This window comes from Tyto alba, unplaced genomic scaffold (genome assembly GCF_018691265.1).
Source record: "Tyto alba isolate M040663 unplaced genomic scaffold, T.alba_DEE_v4.0 Super-Scaffold_13, whole genome shotgun sequence".
Classification (NCBI taxonomy): domain Eukaryota; kingdom Metazoa; phylum Chordata; class Aves; order Strigiformes; family Tytonidae; genus Tyto; species Tyto alba.
Genome location: NW_024881275.1, coordinates 25,148,017 through 25,168,805, shown reverse-complemented (window position 1 = coordinate 25,168,805; position 20,789 = coordinate 25,148,017). Strand labels below are relative to the sequence as shown.

Sequence of the window (20,789 nt, the reverse complement as noted above, 5' to 3'; positions counted from 1 at the left end):
CGGCGGCAGCGCTCCGGGCGGGGGAGGAGGTGCCAGACTCCGGCGCCGCTCGCCGGCACCGAGCAGCGGGCGGGGCGGCTAGTGAAGGCGGCCGGAGGAGGAGGAAGGGAGCGGGGACCGGCGGCGCTCGGTCGGCCCCGCAGAGCTGCCGCCGCCAGTTCCCCGCTGGGCGCTAGCCTGCGCGGGAACCCGACCCGCTCCCGGAAACTCGGCTCAGCCGCTGGCCGCGGCAGCGGGGTCTCGGCGGGGCTCGTCCGCCCCGGCGCGGCGGGCGGCGCGGGGCGGCGCCTGTGGAGGCGGCGCGGGGGGGTGCTGGGGGGGGGGGGGGGAGGCAACTTCTCGCACTTCTCCGGAGAAGACTCGGGGCTGCCCCGCGCCGGGGGCGGCGGCGCCTGGGATCCCCGCCGCCGCGGGAGAACTTTTGCCTTCTAACCGCGGGGCGGCGAGTGGGGCCCGGGAGCTCCGGCTGCGGCGGGAAGAGCGCGGCGGCGGGGCCGGCGGGGCGGCCGCGGAGATGAAGCTGAGCCGGCAGTTCACGGTGTTCGGCAGCGCGGTCTTCTGCGTGGTGATCTTCTCCCTCTACCTGATGCTGGACCGCGGCCACTTCGACCACCCGAAGAGCCCCCGGCGGGAGGGCACCTTCCCCAAGGTGAGCGGGGCGGCGGGCGGGCGGGCGGGCGGGGAGCCGGGGCGGGCGGCGGAGGGGAGGGCGGCGGCGGTGCCGCCAGCGGGGCCCCCACCCCCCTCTCCGCCGGGTGTGCCGGAGCGGCGGGGCGCGGCGCGGCGGCGCGGTTCGCCCTCCCGCGGGCCGGCCGGGGCGGCCGTGAGGGGCCGCGGCCGTTGGGGCGGGGACCGAGCGGTGCCGCCTGTGGGCGGCGCTGGTGCCGGCGCGGGGCTGCCGGGGGGCGGTGGGCGCAGCGCGGCGGGGGCCGGGGGGCGGCGGGGGTCGGCGGGCTCGCCCCGGGCGGGATGCGGTGGGGGCCGCGCCGCGGCTTGGGCGGCCGGCCCGCCGCCTCGGGTCGGGGCGGTTGGCAGGATGGCGAGTCGCGGGGCTTTGCGGTGTGGGAACCAGCGCTGAGGACGGTGAAAGCTGAGAATTCGGGGGTAAGACCGCGGCTGATGGCATCAACAGGTAGGGTTTAGAGAAGCGCCGACTCCGTGTTACTGCTTTCCTTTTCGCTACGCGTTGCTCTGGAGCCGCAGCCGTCTGGTACCTGGCTGCATCTCACGGTTAAACGAAGCAGTTCTTCGGTTCCTCGCTTTCCCTTGGTTGTCTGGGTGCGGGAGTAATTTCAAAGCCGCGTGTGTCGCGTTAGTGTTCTAATAAGGAACGTTAAACCATGACAAGAAAAAGGCATTTCAGAGAGCACCGGGTATGCTGTGCAGAATGGCAGAATACTGCCGCGTATAAACAGCTTTGTTTTCTTAGAGTAGTAGACTAAGAAAAATATAGGAAGTACAGTTATAGCTTATTTATGCTTGCACTGCACTTATTTTTTGGAACACAAAGCGTTTTTTAGCGCAGCAGTGATGCTTCAAGTGAACAGAAGGATTCAGAAGGCTTATTTAAAAAAGTAAGAATTGTCTGATAAAATGACTAATTTTTCGTTTAGTACAAAAGTAATAGTTGATACCATTTTGTTAATGGTGAAGATGAAAATCTTGACTTTAAAGAAAGAGTGCAGTTCTGTTTTGCCTTTACTCCTTGAAGTTACAGTTCAGAGGTCAGGCTGCCGGTTTTAACAGGAACTGCTAAGAGAATGTGAGAGAAGCTTAGGAAAAGAAAGCAAGACAAAGCTGGCTACAACAGCTGTGTCTGTTCAGTATATAACTCTAGCAGGAGAGTAATGCCATGTGTGAGACTTGTAACAGCCGCTTTGGTGTTATGGTCACTAGCTTGTATGAGGAGGTCACTTTATGTGTGTTTGTACCACCAGCTGAGTTTAATCCGTGTAAAGTATAGAACAGGAAAGCTTGTACATGGGTGTTTTTTTTTTTTTTTATGTTAGATTTTTGATTTTAAATACTTGAGTGAACAGGGAGGATTTATTAGACATGTTTTGTCTTCCATTGTCGGTGTCTTGCAATTGAAATGCCTGTCTGTGTCCTACAGTGTGACGCTGGTCTGCGGTGTAGCATGGTCTTGTCTCTTGTGACCAGGGTTTAGTACCTTAATCTGTTGTTACACCTCTTCCTTCTGCATGATCTTGTCATCTAGATGAAAACATTACTTCTTCCGTCTTCCTCCCTCCCCTCGGTCTTCCAGAACAGTCTATCAGCGTTTGCTCTTTTTTGCCTTTTCTATATCTAAATTTCTTTGAGGCTGCTGACTCTCACTGGAGAATTCTCTGCCTATGGCTATTCTGGTCCTTCCGCTGGGTGAACAGTTACCTTTTGCTTTCTTACTGCTTTATCTGTTGGGGGAGTTAGAGATGAAATTGTTGTGATTTTGTTACAAATGGGAAACCTCTGACACCTATCAAATGCTTTCAGAGCCTTATGCGTTTAAAGTAAGTGCAAAAGATGAAGAGTTGAATAGAAGCCACCAAAAATATTTGAAAGGAACAGCTTTAATCCTACCTCAGCTGACAAAAAGTTGTGTCAGTGCAGTGTTGCCAGAACTCAGTGTACTGTAAGTGAAACTAGCCACAGATGTAAAAACTTAAAGCTGTTTTTGTTTGTGAAAAGCTATGGCAGCAGTAGATCACCTTGTCTGTAGATTTAAGAAGGCATTCTCTTTCCTGATGACAAAGGTCAGAACTTCTTTTTGCTTAGAAAAAGGAACTGATACTTTTTATGACATTTTTGGATTGATTCACTTTATACCTCTTTCTGTTCCAACGGTGTGCTAGTTCTTCAGCTATGCTGTTCCTCTGTGCAGTTCTGGTAACAACATACATCACCGTTACTGTTCTGGAAGCTGCATGTTGATTAGTTTCCTTCTTCCTGACCTATGTGACATACACTGAGCCAAGAGAGAGAAGTGGATACCTCTGAAAGCAATCTCCTGTTTAGTTTATGAGCGTTTGTCTGTCTAGGTCTTTTAGTTAATTTCTGCCAGGATTAGAGTTGGAATTTCTCAGCTGGCAGTGCCTGTTGGTCTGCACTCACCTAGAGTGTTGTGGTATCCAATACCAGTAGTAAAATAAATGGTTGGGATTGCTGCTTCACTTTAATTTCCAATTTCTCTTTGCAGGGTCTCAGGGTAGTTTGCATGAGGCTCAGTCTTGTGAACCTGCCTTCTTTTAGGCTTATCTGCCAGTGTAGTCAGGAGTTGTCCTTCCAGAGCTTGCTTTCCAGTTTGAGAGTTCAGGTAGTTGTTCAAGAGTGCCAACAGAAATGTCTAACGGAAATAATTTTTGGACAAGATCTCCCGGGATGGGTGAATATCCGTAGATAAATGCCTTTATATACTCTCCAACCAAATACTTATAAATGCCTTTCATAGCAGTGCTAAACATCACCTGTGGTCAGACCTGGGGGACAGTGGTAGCATCATGTCTTTTTAGGGGTTGGGTTTGCAAAAGTTGGCAACAGTACTCAATTTTATAGTGAATGTTATGCACACCCATCCATGGTAAAGATGACATTGTGGTAACTGTAATAGAAGTTGAGCTCAAGGGATTTATGGCCTTGTCATTGGTGGTACATTTACATCATAGTATCAGAAGATCTGTATCTTGCCATAGAACTAAAGTCCCTGTTAATTTTGGGAAGATTAGGTACCTGTAGTACATGGAGATCAAGACTTAACTGGCCTCTCCTCTATAATTCCTGCATATATCTTTATGGATCCTGCTTGGTTGTCAGGGGTATATTTTTCATACAATGGCCATATCACAAGCTCTGTCATTCTCTCTGAGTCTGTTCCCAGCTGTAGGATGTTCCTGTCTCAGGGCACATCTCAAGTTGTGATGTGTCCTACTGCCCTGTCTCAGGCTAGGAACAATGTTATAACATTGTGCAGAGACGAGCTCAGGGTGGAGGAACAGCCTTAGGTGCATTCTTAGATTATTATTGTACTGGTTGTCAGTACAGATTGCTGTGTAAGAGTCTTCTAGTGGAATATAGTGGAAAAGTGGTTGAGTATATTGTTTTTGACTGTAATAACACAGAATTCTCTGAGAAATCTTATGTGACTGTACAGTGGAGAGAGGTTCACTCTGGTGGTTAGTCCTGTGCCATCTCTTGTGCAGCGAGTGTTAGGTGTGAGTGATTTGTGGGCCAAATTGGTAGCTACTAAATGAAAAATACATTCAAATCAAGTCTGGAGTAAGTCCGTAAGCAGCTTATCTTGAAGAGCCTGTGTTACTGTATAACGTTGAATACCAAGTACTGATAGTCACATATTAATCTATTCTGTATTTTGGACCCAAACAGAAAAAAAAATCATTAACCTAACATGGCTTGTTTTCTCAACTAATTTTACCTTGACTTAGATCCATAAAAGCTGATCATTTACAGAAGCTTGTGGAATATTTCTTCTGATGCTAAATTTTGCTAGGTTCATACCTAAGCATGCATGTCATACATTAAAAATCCAATTTGGGGAAAAAAAAAACCAAAAAAAAACCAAAACTGTTTGTAAACGTATCTTGGTTCAGAAATATGTGGTCTTTGTGTAGTTTTGTCATTTGTAGTGAATTTTATGCCGGAGCAAAGCAAAACAGCAACACAACACAGCATGCTCTGTCACTACCTGATAGGTGATGCTTTGGACACAGGTTTTTTTCCTCTAACGGCTTTCATACAGCTTGCTTTGGCTTTTGTAGGACATATCCTTACTGTGTGCAAGCTTGTTTGTGGAAATAACATTTTTAAAACTTAAGTCTGCCGTGATTCTGGTTGATAACTGGAATGGCACTAAATGATTGCTCCTTTATATATTTGGTCTTTCCGTTAAAATTTATTAAAAGGCAAAGCACAAACATACAGCAACTACCATCCTTTTTTCTTTTTTCTAAACAGTTGTTATTTGAATAAGGTCTCTCTCTTTCCTCCCTTCTGTTTTCTTTCCGTCCCCACCACCACCACCTTTGACCACCATTATTTTAAGCTTACTCTGATCTTTTAATGTGTGTTAACTGCTTTTATGGGCTCAGTAGTTCCATTGCATTCAGCGGAGGTGATCAAGTACAGTTCCTCTAAAAGCAGCTGGCTTGTTCTTCTGTTTCCAGTGTCCTTCCAGCAAAACATTAAGTGGCCTGGCTTTTGGTGGTACGGCCGAAGCTTCTTTACTGGATTCATGCTTTCGACGCGTCTACACAATGCATCAAACACTTCTGCACAAATGGTGCAAGAAGTGATTGTTGCAGTATGGAGTGTTACTTCATCTGAGCTTGCCAATAATTTGATAGTAGTACCACCTGGCCAAAATATGAATCACAGTAGGGTGGAGCAGTAATAGTAGGAAATTAGGACTAAATATATGGCAGAAACACCAGCAGTTCTCTGAATCTGTGTGTTGAACAAAGGCACTTTTTGAACTTTACTCTCGAGTACTGCTGAGGTAGTACTTCCCCTACCGTAAGGAAGCCCTACCTTCAGTGAGCCCTGAGTCTCCATTAGGTGGCTGTTACTTCAGCATATCCGCTCAGGCTTGGTAGTTACCATGCCCCAATTCTGTGCAGTGCAAACCTCGGTTCATTTCAGTGTCAGCAAATCTGTATGTTTCCTGTTTTGAAATAGCTCGTGATACACCATAAACACCTTTTCCAGCTAGAGTTTTGCTAGGTGCCTTGCCTAGTGAAGTAGCTGAGAACAATGGCTTACATGGACTATAAATACACACGTTTTGTTGCTGCATGTTCTTAGTAATTGGTGTATTTTATGAGCTTGTTTGGGAGCTTTCAGACCTATGTTGAATAACAAGGAACAGGACTTCAGTATGCAGAAGTATTGGAATCAGCATGATCAGGTATTTAGGAAATACTTGTTTTACTCTAAAATGTGAATAGTGGCAGTTAAGGTTGCACATAATTTTGAAGTTGTCACTTTCTGACTTCTCAGTGCAGAAAAATTATGGGCACACTGACTTTTAGTAGCATTCTTCACATCAGAGGAGGTTGAATGTTGGGTGAAGAAAGTCACTGAAGGAATCATCATTTTCCGAGATTTTTAATATGTTGACTTAAAAAAAAACCAAACAAAACTCTATTAACTATACTTAGCAAGCTCACAATCTAAAAGCCTTTAAGTATCACAAGAATGATCCTGAGCATAAGATAATGAAAATTTAGGGTTTCTTCTTCTGATCTGTAGTACCTTGTAATGGAGAAGGAGCAGTCTTTGTGAACATAATTGCAGGTCAGTAACAATTCTTTGTACTTCCTAATGTTCACAAAGTGTATTTGTTTTACTGTTTGCACATTTTGTGTTGTAAAGTTTTGGCTAAGCAGCAGTCAAGGGAAAACTTATAGCCTTCTTCAATCACAGTCTTTAAATATGGTGCAAAATGTATTTTTCAGAAAAGTAGTAACACTGCCTATAAATGAGCACTTGTTTCTGCTATCTAGAGTCAGTGCCTAACTTAGCTGGTATAAACAAAATGCAGAGAGAAAGTTTCCTACTTTGCTTTTACTTGACCTTCTCTGTCTGACACACAATTTTGTTATTTCAAATTTTGTCTTGTTTAAATAAAAATAAACATTACTAAAATGCTCAAATGCTTAATGCCATGTAAGCTGTGTTTCAGGTTTGTACTGTTATCTGTTTAAATAAAAGTTCAGTATAGGGCAGGGAGGGGTCTCGAAAAGGAAATGAACCTGAAACATATCAGCCGGAGTAGTAGTGAACATTCTTCAGATTAATTTACTTTGAACAGGGAATATTTCTAGATTTGTCGCCATCTCCGTTTCCTTCCTCCTTGCCTTCAGATAGCTGATGATGGTGTCGAATTAGTCCCTAGCAGTGTGCCTTACACTTACTTCTGTAAAGTACACGAAACTTAAGTCTAGCATGGTAGTACATTAAACACTTGTGGTTTTGCTCCTTTGGTAAAACAGTATTCAAGTTCGTCAGCTTCTTAGAATCTGTTTGCCAGGCTGCTGCATCTTTGGAATAGAACTTTCTAATTTTTTAAGAGGAACGATTTTTATTCTGTAGTTCAGTTAATTCAGAAGAATTTCAGTGTCTTCATAAAGTAAGCTTGTTTTAAATGGTACTTTAAAGGTAGGAAATTATTAACAAGATTACTTACGTAATTTTCATCATTACAAATGCATGTCAGCCTTCTGCCCAGATTAATAAAGGCTTTAAACCATGACTTGTCCTTTTGACTGGTGTGTTGTATGCTTGTTTTTTTTATTCTGTGTCCTACCTTGCAGTGTGAATACGTGCTGAAATAGTGTGTTCAAATATTAAGCTTTGATGCTACATTAGGTTGCATCTTTATCTTCTACCTGCTTGCTTTTTCTGTACAGGAAGGGAGCACTTAATTTGAGATTTATTATGTTCTGTTCACTGTACAGTGCTCTAACAGTGACCAGAGCATGCTTTTTGGTCTTACCATCTTGGTATGCTAGCATCTGATCAGAGATTTATATCAAGACTTTAATAATGTTAATGTGTGATTTGCAAAGATGTGCCTGGAAATAGTTATTGACAAGACTGGTGCAGAAAAGATGACTGCGATTCAGTGCAGCCAGAAAATGAGACTTTTTTACTCCAGTTTCTCCACTGCTTACTGCAGTAAATCTGTATAGGCAATGATCTTGAATTGAATTCCATGTCCACCGAAGAAGTCTGTTCATTGTGTTACTCTGCTTTCTTCACCACAGATCGTTGGTGCACCAGAACCTCTTATGCAGGACACTGCCAGCCCCTCTGTGGTCTCCTGCTTGTTCATGTGGGTGAGGAGGAGAATGGTTTTGAACCAAGCACTCGGTGGTTGCTGGCTGAGTCTGAATACGGATAATTAAGTTCCAGATAACCTCAGAAGTCTTTAATGTGGATTTCTCCTCTGCTTGCCTATTTCCATGAGATTTCCTCATCTGTAGGTCTGTCATACTCCCACTTCAATTATTAGAGCTAGCTGTCTTTATCGTGATGATCATTAGTGGCCTGTTGAAAGCAACTGCATTTAGAGGAGTGAATGTTCACTGAGGAAATGAAAGTTGCAACTAATATCCTTTCTGCAATGTACAGTACTTAGATAGGATAAACTGTTCATTCTTCACTTCCCCAGAATAAAACAGCTTGATCTCATTGTGTTATTGGACTTCCCTCCTTGTTCTGGGTGGCATTATGCTCCTTTCTGGAGAGAGTCCTTGCTAGAGATCAGACCAGTGTCAGAAGCAAACAGAGAAGGACAAGCAGAGGGCAGTGGGAAAGCAGACTGCTTTGGCATATTTGGGGCATGAAAACTGCTGAAGGGTTCAGACTGACAGAAGCATAAGGAGCTGTTTATGTAGCTGGTTCATGTGGCGGTAGCAGTAGGTTTCTTAGTGCAGCTAGCAGTCATGGACGGTTTTTGTTCCAAGTGGGAGGAGGATGTGCTGGTCTGTGCTGTCCTCACATGGGAAGATTTTGTTGGTTAAGTCCAACCCTGTGTAACCATAGGGGTCGGTGAACAGATGTGCCACTCGTGATGGCTATTCACCTACCAGTGCAGCTGTGGCTACTTTCAGTACTGTTGGATTTGCTGATACTTCGCACTTCTTGTGGAAATAGTTCCTTTGCTGTGCAGTAACAGCAGGGTTACCTTTCTTGCTTTTTAATAAAATCTTTGTTTGCATACTGTTAATAATATATAAAGGCAAAGAGAAATGAAAGAACAAACTGGACGGCAAAGTTGTTATAAACTTAACTGCTTGTATAATCCAGGTGATTCACATAAATTTCCTTTGCATTTCCTTAGGTTAAAACAACCACATAGATTAACAGAGCATCCTTTAATGATGTTCACTTGAACTAAGACATACTTACCCAGACAGTGTACCTCCAGTTTTCTGTACTTGGAAAGGCAGGGCTCAAAGTCTAGGATCAGGATTACTTCTTTCCTGAGACAACCTGATGCCATAAAATCAGGGGGAGATCTGCTGACATTTGTGAATTGTGCAGCTAGCAAAATTTTGTTATCCAGTGTCTACAAAGCCATGTAGATTAAATTTCAGGCAGAATTGGTTAAGGTAAAATCAGTGCATCTCTGCTCAGATTAAAAAAAAATAAATTCCCCCCACTCACCCCTAAATGTGTGGAAAATTTTCAAACTTATTTTAAAACAAAATACTGGTAGAGTGCATTTTTAGTAATGGGAAAGACCCGTGTGGTTTATTTTAATTAGACCTATTTAATGACACTGTAACATGCTTCGAATCTGTTTTACTAGTAAGTCAACATCTGTTACTAGCAATCAATGAGTTGGAACAGTTTTAGAGTAACTTCACTGTTCTGTAGTTTGGCTGTGATATTTTAAGTTGGGAAGTATAAGTCAGTTGTCTTCCTCTAAAAATCGTGAAGCTGAATTTCATTTGTTTTCATATGTTAATTGTTTTTTAGGAGTTGCAATATTTTCCATTATTACCTTATTTTAAAATAATTTTACTATGGAATACTGTGTTCTAGGCATTTTCTACCTCTATCTATTTAAAATAAGTAAGGAGAAAAGGCGAACATGCAATGAAAATAGACCTACCTTTTGCATAATTTGGATCCATGTGAAATTTTTGATTTGAGAATGGATTCTTGGTATTAACTACTTTCAGGCTGAATGAAAGCTGGGATCCATTTCTAGTTTGTGACACTGTTGTTAAAGTTAACTCTCATGGCTGATGCATTTTGCAACAGAAACTGAAAATATTTTTAGAATATGAAAGATTTGGTTGCCTGTCAGTTTTGAGTACTGCATGAGGTCATGGTTACATGTTCCTGCCTGTAGCTTTTTATTTCATGTTTTGCATTCAAGTTGAGTTAGTACATGGCATGTTTAAATGCTTTAGAAGAGAGGCATGATGAATCTCAAAGTCTTCAGAAAAGAAAGCAGTATTGCCTTCATTAATGTCCTCTGTTAAGTTCCACAGTGGGAGATCTTTGTAAGGATTTCTTTCTTCAAGTAACAGAATATCTATCTCCAAAATTAAAGTAACTTACTTTCACAGACTTCTAAAAATCACTTCTCTTCAGAGTCATAGGTAGACTTGAACCTTCCAGTTTAAAAATAAATTATTGCTGGAAGTATATAGGAACATATGAAATCACTGTTGTTTAAAGATGATTAAAGAACAGATTACTAGTTCTTGTGACACTGGAAATGGGAGCTTAGTTTACGAAGCAAAGGATGTTGTCACATAAAAAAAAAACAATAAAATGGTAGAACTAGTTATTGTAGGTATTTGAAGGTTTAAAGTATAACTTAGATGAAGGTCTGTCTTAGAGATAAGAAATACTACATGACCTCCAAACTGCAAGTTTAAATCTGACTGCTAGAGGTTGACAGTATATGCCAAAGGAAGGATTAGTCTAAACATGTATTTGATAGGTTTTTTTAACGTGTGATGTGGTTTGGTTTTCCCCACCCCTTCAACCCTCCCCCCTCCCTTGTCTGTTATTAGCCAGTGCTGGAGAGACTATATATAATTGGCTAGATGACATAAAGCAGATTGGTGGTGTAATCTGTGAGCAAGTATTTGACAGGCTATTGCTAAGCAATATAAAATTATTTTCTTGTAGGAAGAGGTAAAATATTTCTGGAACATACATGAATGAGAATATAAATTTTTTTAAAGTTGTCTGATTTTACAGTTGTAGGGGCAGTGTATATAGTGGTGGGATAGGTGCAAACAGTATTTTAGCTACTTACGCACTTGGTAGCTTTGGTGAACTATAGTTACAGCGAAGCAGGTGGTAATTTGTACAGATAGCAGCTGTACTTCAGCTTCCTAGGAATCTAGAGATCAGAGCCCATGTTGGGCAGCCTGTAAAACCCCAATCAGTATTATTTCATATATGTTGTTTTTGCGTGAGTGGCATAATAGGTTATTAGTTTTCTGAGTAGAGAAATCTTTCTTTTAAAATGTCACAGACATTGAAAGGAAAAATACCAGTTTTACACAGAAATGTGTACACACTACCTTTAGTGTAGTATTTGAGATTTCAGTCTGGTTGTTTCTTTTGTGCCACCAGGGGGCATGGGACTACAGGTTTGTTTTTTTTTTTCTTTTCAGTATCCAATCATCTGCATATTGATTTCCTGTTGTTTTCAGTTCATCTATTTTATAAGTTTCTGGTATTTGTCTTTGAACTGTTGGGATTCTAGGATGTTGGCCCTACATGTCAATTAGTTTCATCTGGATCTGTTGTCAAAATATATTTCTGACTTTTGGGAAGCAATAACTATGTGCCTGTGTTGCATTTTAAAACCTGCTATTATTTTCGGATTGTATCAATCTAAGAAAAAAATGAAGCAGTGGGTCAGCACTTTACACTGCCCAGAAAATGAGGGAACAAATTTACCAACAGGTTGAACAATACTAAAACATATCTTCTGCAGAATTACAAAGAACTTTCATAAAGATAGAATTATAGGAATGATGATTTAGTAGAATCCAAAAGGCTGGATAGGTATCTCTTCATAAGGGGTGGATTTTTTTTTTATTTCTGCAGATTTCTCAAAGTGAACAGAATTTAAAAGAAAGTGCAAATCACAATTTAGAAAGGAGGATTAATCCTTTGCAAACTGCAGCTTGACTACAGAAGCTGGAATTAACTTGGCATTTGAGGAAAGCAGTTTGTCCCTTAAAAGGAAAATGCAAAGACCTCAAGTGAATTATTGTCAAAGAATTAAAAAGTGACATGTACAGGTGTTTCTAATATTATTCTATTTTACTTGGTAAATAGGGCATTGGTCTTATGGAAAAGTTTCACTTCTCATTAAAATCATAGGTCACAGAGTAGATGTCCACTGAATTGATGTTATTTGTGTTGAGTGTAATTTGGTAAAAAATAAATGCCTGAATTTTGTTGTAATGACAGCTTCTTGAAAAAACTTAATCACATGTATGCTTTGGGGTCTGGTCACAACTTTAATAATAGAAAGTGACTGGCTTTTTGTTCCTTATCTTTTCTTACTTTTGTTACATTGAAGTCAGTCTGAGGAAAGAAAGAAATTACTGTTAAAATGAAATATTCCTAAAAGCATGTTAAATAATCTGGCCTTTTGTGATTCTGTGAAAGGTAACGCATGCTTGAAGAAAAAAGCATAGATCAAATCATTTGGAAGGAGTGGCTAGTACATAAGAGGGCGATAGCATTTCCAGGTATCTTGTTCTGTATGCTCATTCCTGTATTCCACCAATACAGTGATTAGATGCTATTAAATTGCTTTGTGGTATCTGTCTCTCCTTCCAAGTTGCTTTGGGAGATGCGCTGACTTCTTTCAATTCACACTGATGTTATTCTATATCCTTCTTGTGGTGCACACTAGAATAATATACAAAATTCTGTTGTTTGGCAACTGAGTATGAACTTTTGACTGAAAGTGCTATCAGTTTGAGCTGTCTTTTACAGGATAATTTTGATGTTTGTAATGGTCCAGTTATACAGATTATTACTATGACCAGGCTGTTAGGGGATATTTTACCCTTATTAAGTGCTTCTGTTAATTTCTCTATAAATTATATTGAAAATAAGAAACCCAGTATTTAGTGAAATACTATTTTACATGTACAGGAAAAACCTAAAATCCTGTTAATCCCATCGTGATGTGAGTGCCTTCTGAAAAAATAACTTCCTCTGATTTTCGGATCTCATGATAAATGAAAACATCAGATTTCCACAAATCTGTGAAAGACTTGAAAAAAGTTGAAGTTGACGTAATTGGTACTTGAAACAGTGTGACCTTTTAAGAAGATCTTTGTATCACTGATTATGTCTTGTGATGCAAATTCAAGTTCATAGTGGAATAACTTTTGCTCTTTTCCCTTATTCTGAAACGAGAAGGTTTCATATGTTAGTTCAGTTTCTTATTAGCTTGTCTTTACATAAAATGGAGAATAAAGATTTATTTCAATTTGTGTGATCATATACTATTGTGAAATTGATTTTGTTTTGTTTCTTTAATTCTGTCAAGAATTGGTCTGAGAAATAATTAGACTTTGCTTTTTTCTTTACAGGGTCAGCTTTCAATTTTGCAAGAAAAAATAGATCATTTAGAACGTCTGTTGGCAGAAAATAATGAGATTATTTCAAACATACGAGATTCTGTGATCAATCTGAGTGAATCGGTAAAGGATGGTCAAAAAAATCCAGAGGCTATAAACTTCAGTCAAGGATCTGTCTCTGAGCTCTTTCCTTCTGCTTCAGTTATGCTTGCAGTTGATTCTGAGGACTGTGTGTTCGCTTCAAAAAGTGGAAGTCACGGTTCAGGTGTGCAGGTAAGCAGTATGTCTTTCTCTCTTATTCTGCTGGAGTCCTAGCTGTCATTACCTTTTAATTCTGAAAATATCTAGTTACTCCTAAAAGCTTGATAGCAAGATCCTCATCTAAGACATAATAGAATTGTTCAAGTGGCTCTTGTGTTTAACAGATGTTATGAAACTGTTCCTTTTAACCTCTTTTAAACTGTTTAGAAATGGAATAGTGATTATGAAGAACCAACATTTTAGCTTAAAATCTCTTAAAAAACCCGAATAAAAAACAGTGTTACACTCGGTTTATTGTCCCATACTATCAGAAGTTCTTTGGAAGAAATTTGAAAGTGTTTTGGTTTCCCCAAATTGTTCTAAAATTGACAACAAATAAACTAGAAATAGTGGATAGTCTTGATTTAAATAGGTTCTGCATTTTAGGGGTATATGTGTCTTGATGGAGAAGTAAAGAATGCTCAAGAACATATAATTTAAAAGAATCACGGGGTACTGTGTTCCCTTTTAAATGTCTGCCACTTCTGTATTTCAGCATTCTTGTGTGTCTCCGGTTTGTATAGACACTTTAATCAGAAAGGAGGAGCATACACCATGTTGACTGGTTGGCATGAACTTGGGAGGTTGAAATTTTTGAAGTCAGACACTTAAGTTGAATTTATTTTGCTTTCTGGTGATGCTTGTGAGTTCATGGACTCTTATATATTCAGTTTTAATGGGGTGTTTCAGGAGCACTGAGAATGCTACGCGAAGTTTGTGATCTGTACTGGTTTTTGGAGTCTTGTGGGAGTACTATAAATATTCATAGTACTCTGAAGAAAAGATTAAATTTTGAAGTCCATTTTTCTCATTCTAGAAGTGAAAGTATTTCTATTGCAGGAGAAAGACAGTAGACTTAAGATTAATAAGTACACATATTAGAACAATTGTAACCTCTGATGTATCATTCATAATGCCTTTAAGCTCTTCAGGGATAGGCACCACTTTAATGTGTTGTAGATGCTTTTTTTTTAAAAGGCGGTATCTTAACTGTTCATCTTTCTACTGTACATTAAGACTTCTGTGTAGGAAAGTAAAGCATGTGGACCTATGATTACGTGTTCTCAAGTTACTGGATTGTTAACAAGTTATTCCTTGTACAGTCTGTACCACATTAAGTGATGTGCCTTTTTAGATGCATTAGAAAAAACTTATAGTAAATGTAGATTGTGTATTTTGAGGTAACGTGTGTTGTCTTAAATTCTTGGACTTGTTAAGCTGTTATGGAAAGTAAAACATGTTTGTTTAAACTGTTCTTATGTTTTGCTTCACATTTGCAGAATGTCAGAACATGTACTTACTATTACCTAATGTACCTACCTACCTAATGGTAGGCTGTAGTAGCTACACTGCTTTTTGAGAATTTTCTTTACTTTTAAGGTTATATGCATGTACTTAAGTAACAAATATAGCATGGAATAATTTTAATATTGTTACCCTAATCACACTTTCTTTCCTTGCCTTGCACAGGGAGGGCGGGCAGGCTCTAATATTTTTCGTGTCATTGCATTAGTACCTTGTACTCAGCGAGTTACCCATCATCATCATTAAGCCACTTTAATACTGCTTCTGTATACAGTTTTTCATCTTACGAATCTGGCCCACATTTCAGTTATGGAATCTAAGATCTTGACTTTAGCAGAATTCCTATCAGACCATGTTAATGAGCTGATCTAAATTACTGTATTTGAATACAGTTTTACTGTTTAACACTTTGCCAAGCCTGCTGTATTCTGCAAGCTCAGTTAATTTATTTTCTTCTAGATTTTTTTATGAAGACTGAGAAATTTTGAGTAGGTTATTTGGAGCATTGTTTTTTTAATTATATTTGAAATTCTAAAACAGCTTGTAAGTGTTGATTACCTGCTGCTCATAAACGTTAACCTAAACCCACAGATTCAGACCTTACTTTTCTGTGATTGTCTTTTAAGTGGATGTGTGAGAAAGAAATGAGAGACTAGAAAGAAGTAAGAGCTAATATAGGTGAGACATAGTGTTTGAGTAAAAATAACTTTAGAGAATGAAGGCAAAAGAGGCTTCACTGAATAAATTATGTGAGTTCATTTTAGTCTCCTATAATGGAGAAACCATTATGAGAATGCATTCAGATATTGATTAAAAACCTTTGTGATATTTCAGTAAGATTTATTACCAGAACTTGATACTCAGAGAAATGTATTTTCTTTGCATAAATCAGACAAAACAGGCTACTAGTAATGTGAGACCCAAAAGATGCTTGGGTAGAATAGCTAAAGGATTTTTTTCATGAAGGAATTGTAAATGGAGAAATTTTATACTTTGTTACTTGTGGTGTTTCTGAGCAGGTAGGAAACTGTAATAGAGCTGGCCACTGAAAATAACACTGAATTGAGAATTGATGTAATTCAGATTAAACAGGAGACTAATATGTAGTTTTTTCAAAATATCAAAATGGAGCTAGGTAATAAACCCAACAAAATTAAGAACTCTGTATTAAATACGGTTATCACCTGACACTTTTTTTTTGATCAGTAGTTCAAAAAGTATCTGGAATTTGTGCTCAAAAGGAATTCTCAATAACCATCATACTGAGCTGAAAGGTCTTTTAGCTAATACAGTGAGGTGTCTCCTCTTGTCCCTTTCAACTACTGAACAATCTAACACTGTGCTCAGTAATGTTGTTCCTTTTAAAAACCAGTCTTAAAGGTGGCCTGAAGTCATGAACTATGCTTTTTCTTTTGTGCTGTTGTTTAGTGTTCTCTGGGCTAAATATTGTGATGTTTACCCAAAACTTGCATTATTTCAGCAGTTTGAGTCCCTCAGTATAAGAATAAGCCCATATAGAAAAAAAGACAACTGAGAAGTTTTCAGATGTTTTAATTGAAAAGCTTGTAACAACATGACTGTTTTCTGAAGCAGTCATAATGAAGACAGGCAGCATCCTTTTTGAATTTCTATTTGTCTTCTGTTTTTACAAAGTCCTTGCTTACTATATCAATATTTTATGCATAGAAATTAAATTAAAATATGTCCAGGAGGAAGTACTTGTCTTTAACCTTTTTTGCTTTTTACTGACTAGGTACTTTGAATTTATTCTTCACTTGCAGTCATGTAACCTGGTCAAGTGATGATGTAATTTGTAATTAATCCTTTGCACAAACCTTAGTGAGGATGATGGATGAAAGATAAAATTGACTTAATGTCTGTCTTCTGGATGTCTTGGCATAAGTGCAGTGATTTCAGCCTTATCTGGCTTCCTTTTATTCCCGTGGAAGTTTTTGAGTCCTAATCTTTCTCTTATCTTCTTCTGACTGCTTCAGATTAACATCTGAAACACAGAATGACCCAATGGTTGAGGCTGGGAGGGACCTCTAGAGGTCATCTGGTCCAACACCCTTCTCAAGCAGAGTCACCTACAGCCAGTTGCCCAGAACCTTGTCTATCTGTGTATCTCCAAGAATGGAGATTGTCAGCCGCCCTGCACATCCTGTGCCAGTGCTAGTCACCCTCACAGGGAAAAAGTGTTTCCTGATGTTCAGGAGGAAACTCCTGTGATTTAGTTTGTGCCCATTGCTGACTTGTCTTATCACTGGGCACCACTGAAAAGAACCTGGTTCTTCCTTATCTGCATTCTTTCTTCACACTTTACACATTAATAAGATCCCTCCAAGCCTTCACTAGGCTAAACAGTTCCAGCTCTCTCAGCCTTTCCTCATAGGAGAGCTACTCCAGTCCCTTCATAATCTTAGTGGCACTTTGCTGGACTCTGTCCAGTGTGTCCATGTCTCTCTTCTACTGAGGAGTTCAGAACTGGATCCAACAGTCCAGGTGTGGCCTCACCAATAATAAGAAGAGGGGAAGGATCACCTCCCCTGACCTGCTGTCAACACTCCTCCTTAATGGAGCCAAGAATGCCACTGGCCTTCTTTGCTGCAAGGGCACATTGCTGTCTCATTCTCAATCCGTCATTCACCAGGACTCCCAGGTCATTTTCTTCCAAGCTGCTTTGCAGTTGGGTGGTACCCAGCATGCACTGGTGCCTGGGATTGTTCCTCCCTAGGTGTAGGACTTTCTACTTTTCCTTGTTGAACTGCATGAGGTTCCTGTCAACCCATTTCTCCAGCCTGTCAACATCACTCTGCATGGCAACATGACTCTCTGGTGTATCAGCCATTCCTCCCAGTTTGGTGGTGTTTACAAACTTCTGCCCCATCACCCAAATCATTAGTGATGATGTTAAACAGGATTGGACCCAGTAGTGACCCCTGAGTACACCACTGGTTACTGACCTCCAATGAGACTTCGTGCCACTGATCACCACCCTCTGGCTGTTCAGCTGTTTTTTGGTTCATCTCCCTGTCTGCTCATCCAGCCCGTACATCAGCAGCTTCTCTATGATGATGTTACAGGAGGCAGTGCCAAAAGACACATGGAATATCCACTGTAATAGACAATATCAACTGCTCTCCCCTCATCTACCAGGCCAGTCATTTCATCATAGAAGTTTCTCAGGTTGGTCAAGGATGACTTGTCCTTGTTGAATCCATGCTGACTATTCCTGATGACTATGTTGTCCTTCATGTGCCTGGAAATGGTTTCCAGAATTAGCTGTTCTATCACCTTTGCAGAGAATCAAGGTGAGGCTGACCAGCCTGCAGCTTCCTGGGTCTTCCTCCTTGCTTTTCTTGAAGATAGGAGTGACATGGCTTTCCTCCAGTCCTTAGGCACTTTTCCTAATCAGCACGATTGTTCAAAGGTTCTTGAGAGTGGCCTTGCAGTGACATCAGCCAACTCCCTCAGCACTCATGGGTCCACTCCATCAGGATCCATGGACTTACGTATGTCCGGTTTGTTTAATTATTCCCTGACCTGGCCCTTTCCCACCAAGGACACATGTTCCTTACTCCAAAGTGTTCCCCATGTCTCTGAGACCTGGTCTTGTTTGTAAAAACTGAGGGGAAGATGTTGTTCAGTACCTCATCCTTTTCCATGTACTGTGTTACCAGGTCCCCTGTCTCATTCAGCAGCAGACACTAGACTTCATTTTGTCACCTGTGTACTTACAGAAGCCCTTGTTGCCTTTGAAATTCCTGGCCAGATTCAGTTTCATTTGGGTGTTAGCTTCCTAACTTCATCTCTAATGCTGAGACAGTGTTTATGTATTCCTACAATATGGTATGTCTCTGCTTCTATGCTCTGTATTTGTGTGAGTTTTGCCAGGAGTTCCTGGTTCATCCATGCAGGCCTCCCGGTATGTTTTTCTGACTTCACACTTGTTAGGATGGACTTTTCTTGAGCTTGGAGGTTGTCATCTTTGAATATTAACCAGTTTTCTTGGGCCTGTTTTCATTCCAGGGACTTATCCTGTGGGATTCTGCCAAGCAAAGTGGCCAGAATCAGCTCTCCTGGAGACCGGTTTTATACCCTTCTCCCTCCTCTCAGTGTCCTGAATGTCACCATTTCATGGTCACTGCAGACAAGGCTGCCTTTGACCTTCATAGCCCCAACAAGCCCCGCATTGTTGGCAAGTAGGAGATCCAGCAGAGCACTTCTCCTCACTGGTCCCTGTAACACTTATATTAGAAATTTGTCATTGATGCACTCCAGGAACTTTCTGGATTGCTTATGCAATGTATTGTCCCTTTAGCACATAATGAGGTGGTTGAAGTTCCCCATTGTTGTGGTTTCAGTTCAGAGGGCAACTGAGCAGCGCACAGCTGCTCACTTCCCTCTTCACCCCCAGTGCTGAGAAGGAGGAAATAAACAAAGGCTTGGGATTCAAGGTAGGACAGGGGGGAATGTCTCACGCATTATGGTCATGGGCAAAAGACAGACTTGTTAGGGAAAGACAAAAAGAGCATAAATTTAATATGGACACTAACAGCAACACTTAACAGACAGAGCAGAACAGTGAGAAGCATTACCACATCTTGAAAACACCTTCCCCAACCCCTCCCTTCTTCCTGGGCTCAGCTTTGTCCCTGATATCTTTGCCTCCTTCCCACAGCAGCACAGGGGGCAGGGAATGGGGGGGTGCAGTTAGTGCTGCTGCTTCTTCTGTCTTTGGGGGGGGGGTGGGGGGGGAGAACTTCTGAGGCTTGTTCTCGCTGTTCCAGAGTGGTCCCCCTCTCACAGGAGACAGTAATCCACAACTTTTTTCCAACTTGACTGCCTCCCACGGGATGCAGCCCTTCCCAAGCTGCTCCGCTGTGGGACACCCCCACATGTTGCAATCCTCCCAGTGCCAAACTACAGCAGTGGGCGCTACTTCTTCCCCCAGGATTCCGACCTCCTTGGGGTGCAGCACCTGAGACATATGTCAGCATTTGCTCCACCATAGACCTCCCCGTGGGTGTCGGCGGGGGGGCCACCCTGCTGTCTTACCACAGGATCCAGGTGGGTCTCTGCTCTGGCACATCTCCCCACACCTTTCCTCCTCCATTCCTCTTCTGACCTTGGTGTTCACATAGATGCTGCAACTCTTCCTCACAAGTCACTTTTTTAAATATGTTATTGCAGAGGTGGGGTCTGACTTGGAGGTAAGGGAGCTTCAGGCAGCTTCTCACAGGGGGCCACTGCTGTAGCCCCCTCCCCTGCTACCCAAAAACCCCACCACTCACTCAAACCAAGGACATCCATGAGGACCAGGCTCTGCAGATACGAGGGTGCTCTATCCGTCTATGGAGGGCCTCATCCACTTGTTGTTCCTGGTGAGGTGGCATATGGCAGACATCTACTACACTGTCACCCATACTGGTCTGCTTTTTAGTCCTTGTCCATAAGCTTTCATTTGGCTTCTCATCCATCTTCAGGCCCAGCTCCAAGCACAACAGCTGCTTTCTCACATAAAGGCCAACTCTCCCTCCTTGTCTTCCTGGTCTGTCTTTCTTCAACTTGTGTATCTCCATTGTAACTTTACAGCCATGAGAGTCATCTTGCCATGCCTTCATGATGCTGATGAGATCATGCGCTTGTGACTGCATACGTATCTCTAACTCATCATGTTTATTCCCCATGGTGTGTGCATTACTGTACTTCAGAGAGATAACCCAGCATGCTGTTGTCCAGAAAGAGTTTTGACAATTTCTCTGTAATTGTGCATTGTAAGCACTTCCTTGCTACATATAAGTGCTGGAGATGACCATGCTTAAGCCCTGTTTTACTGTTTTTTTTTAATTCTTTTAATTATTTTTTATTTATCCTGTCATGTCATGTCACTCCTTCAAAGGGCTGCTGGTAACTCTCCCTCCCCCTTTATTCCTAGCTAAAAGCTCTCCTTAACAGGTCACCCATCCTCCTGGCAAAGATACCTTTGTCCCACTTAATGAGTTGGATCTCATCTCTCCGAAGCAGACACTGATCTGCAAAGAGGGTCCCATGGTTTTAGAACCTCAAAACCTGTTGCCAACACCA

At 41.5% G+C, this 20,789-nt stretch overlaps 1 protein-coding gene across 2 annotated transcripts in view; it reads left to right on the top strand.

Moving 5' to 3' along the window:
• Positions 1 to 346: 346 nt before the first annotated feature.
• MAN2A1 (mannosidase alpha class 2A member 1) overlaps positions 347 to 20,789 on the top strand; it is a 123,740-nt gene continuing 103,297 nt past the window's right edge. Inside the window, exons 1-2 of one of the 2 annotated variants that reach the window (XM_042787793.1) lie at positions 347 to 649; positions 13,110 to 13,370. In XM_042787793.1, the coding sequence (XP_042643727.1) occupies positions 515 to 649; positions 13,110 to 13,370 (396 nt within the window). In that variant the 5' untranslated portion in view covers positions 347 to 514. Of the gene's footprint in view, positions 650 to 961; positions 1,133 to 13,109; positions 13,371 to 20,789 lie in introns of those variants that run through there. The other variant, XM_032984041.2, reaches the window with a different exon arrangement.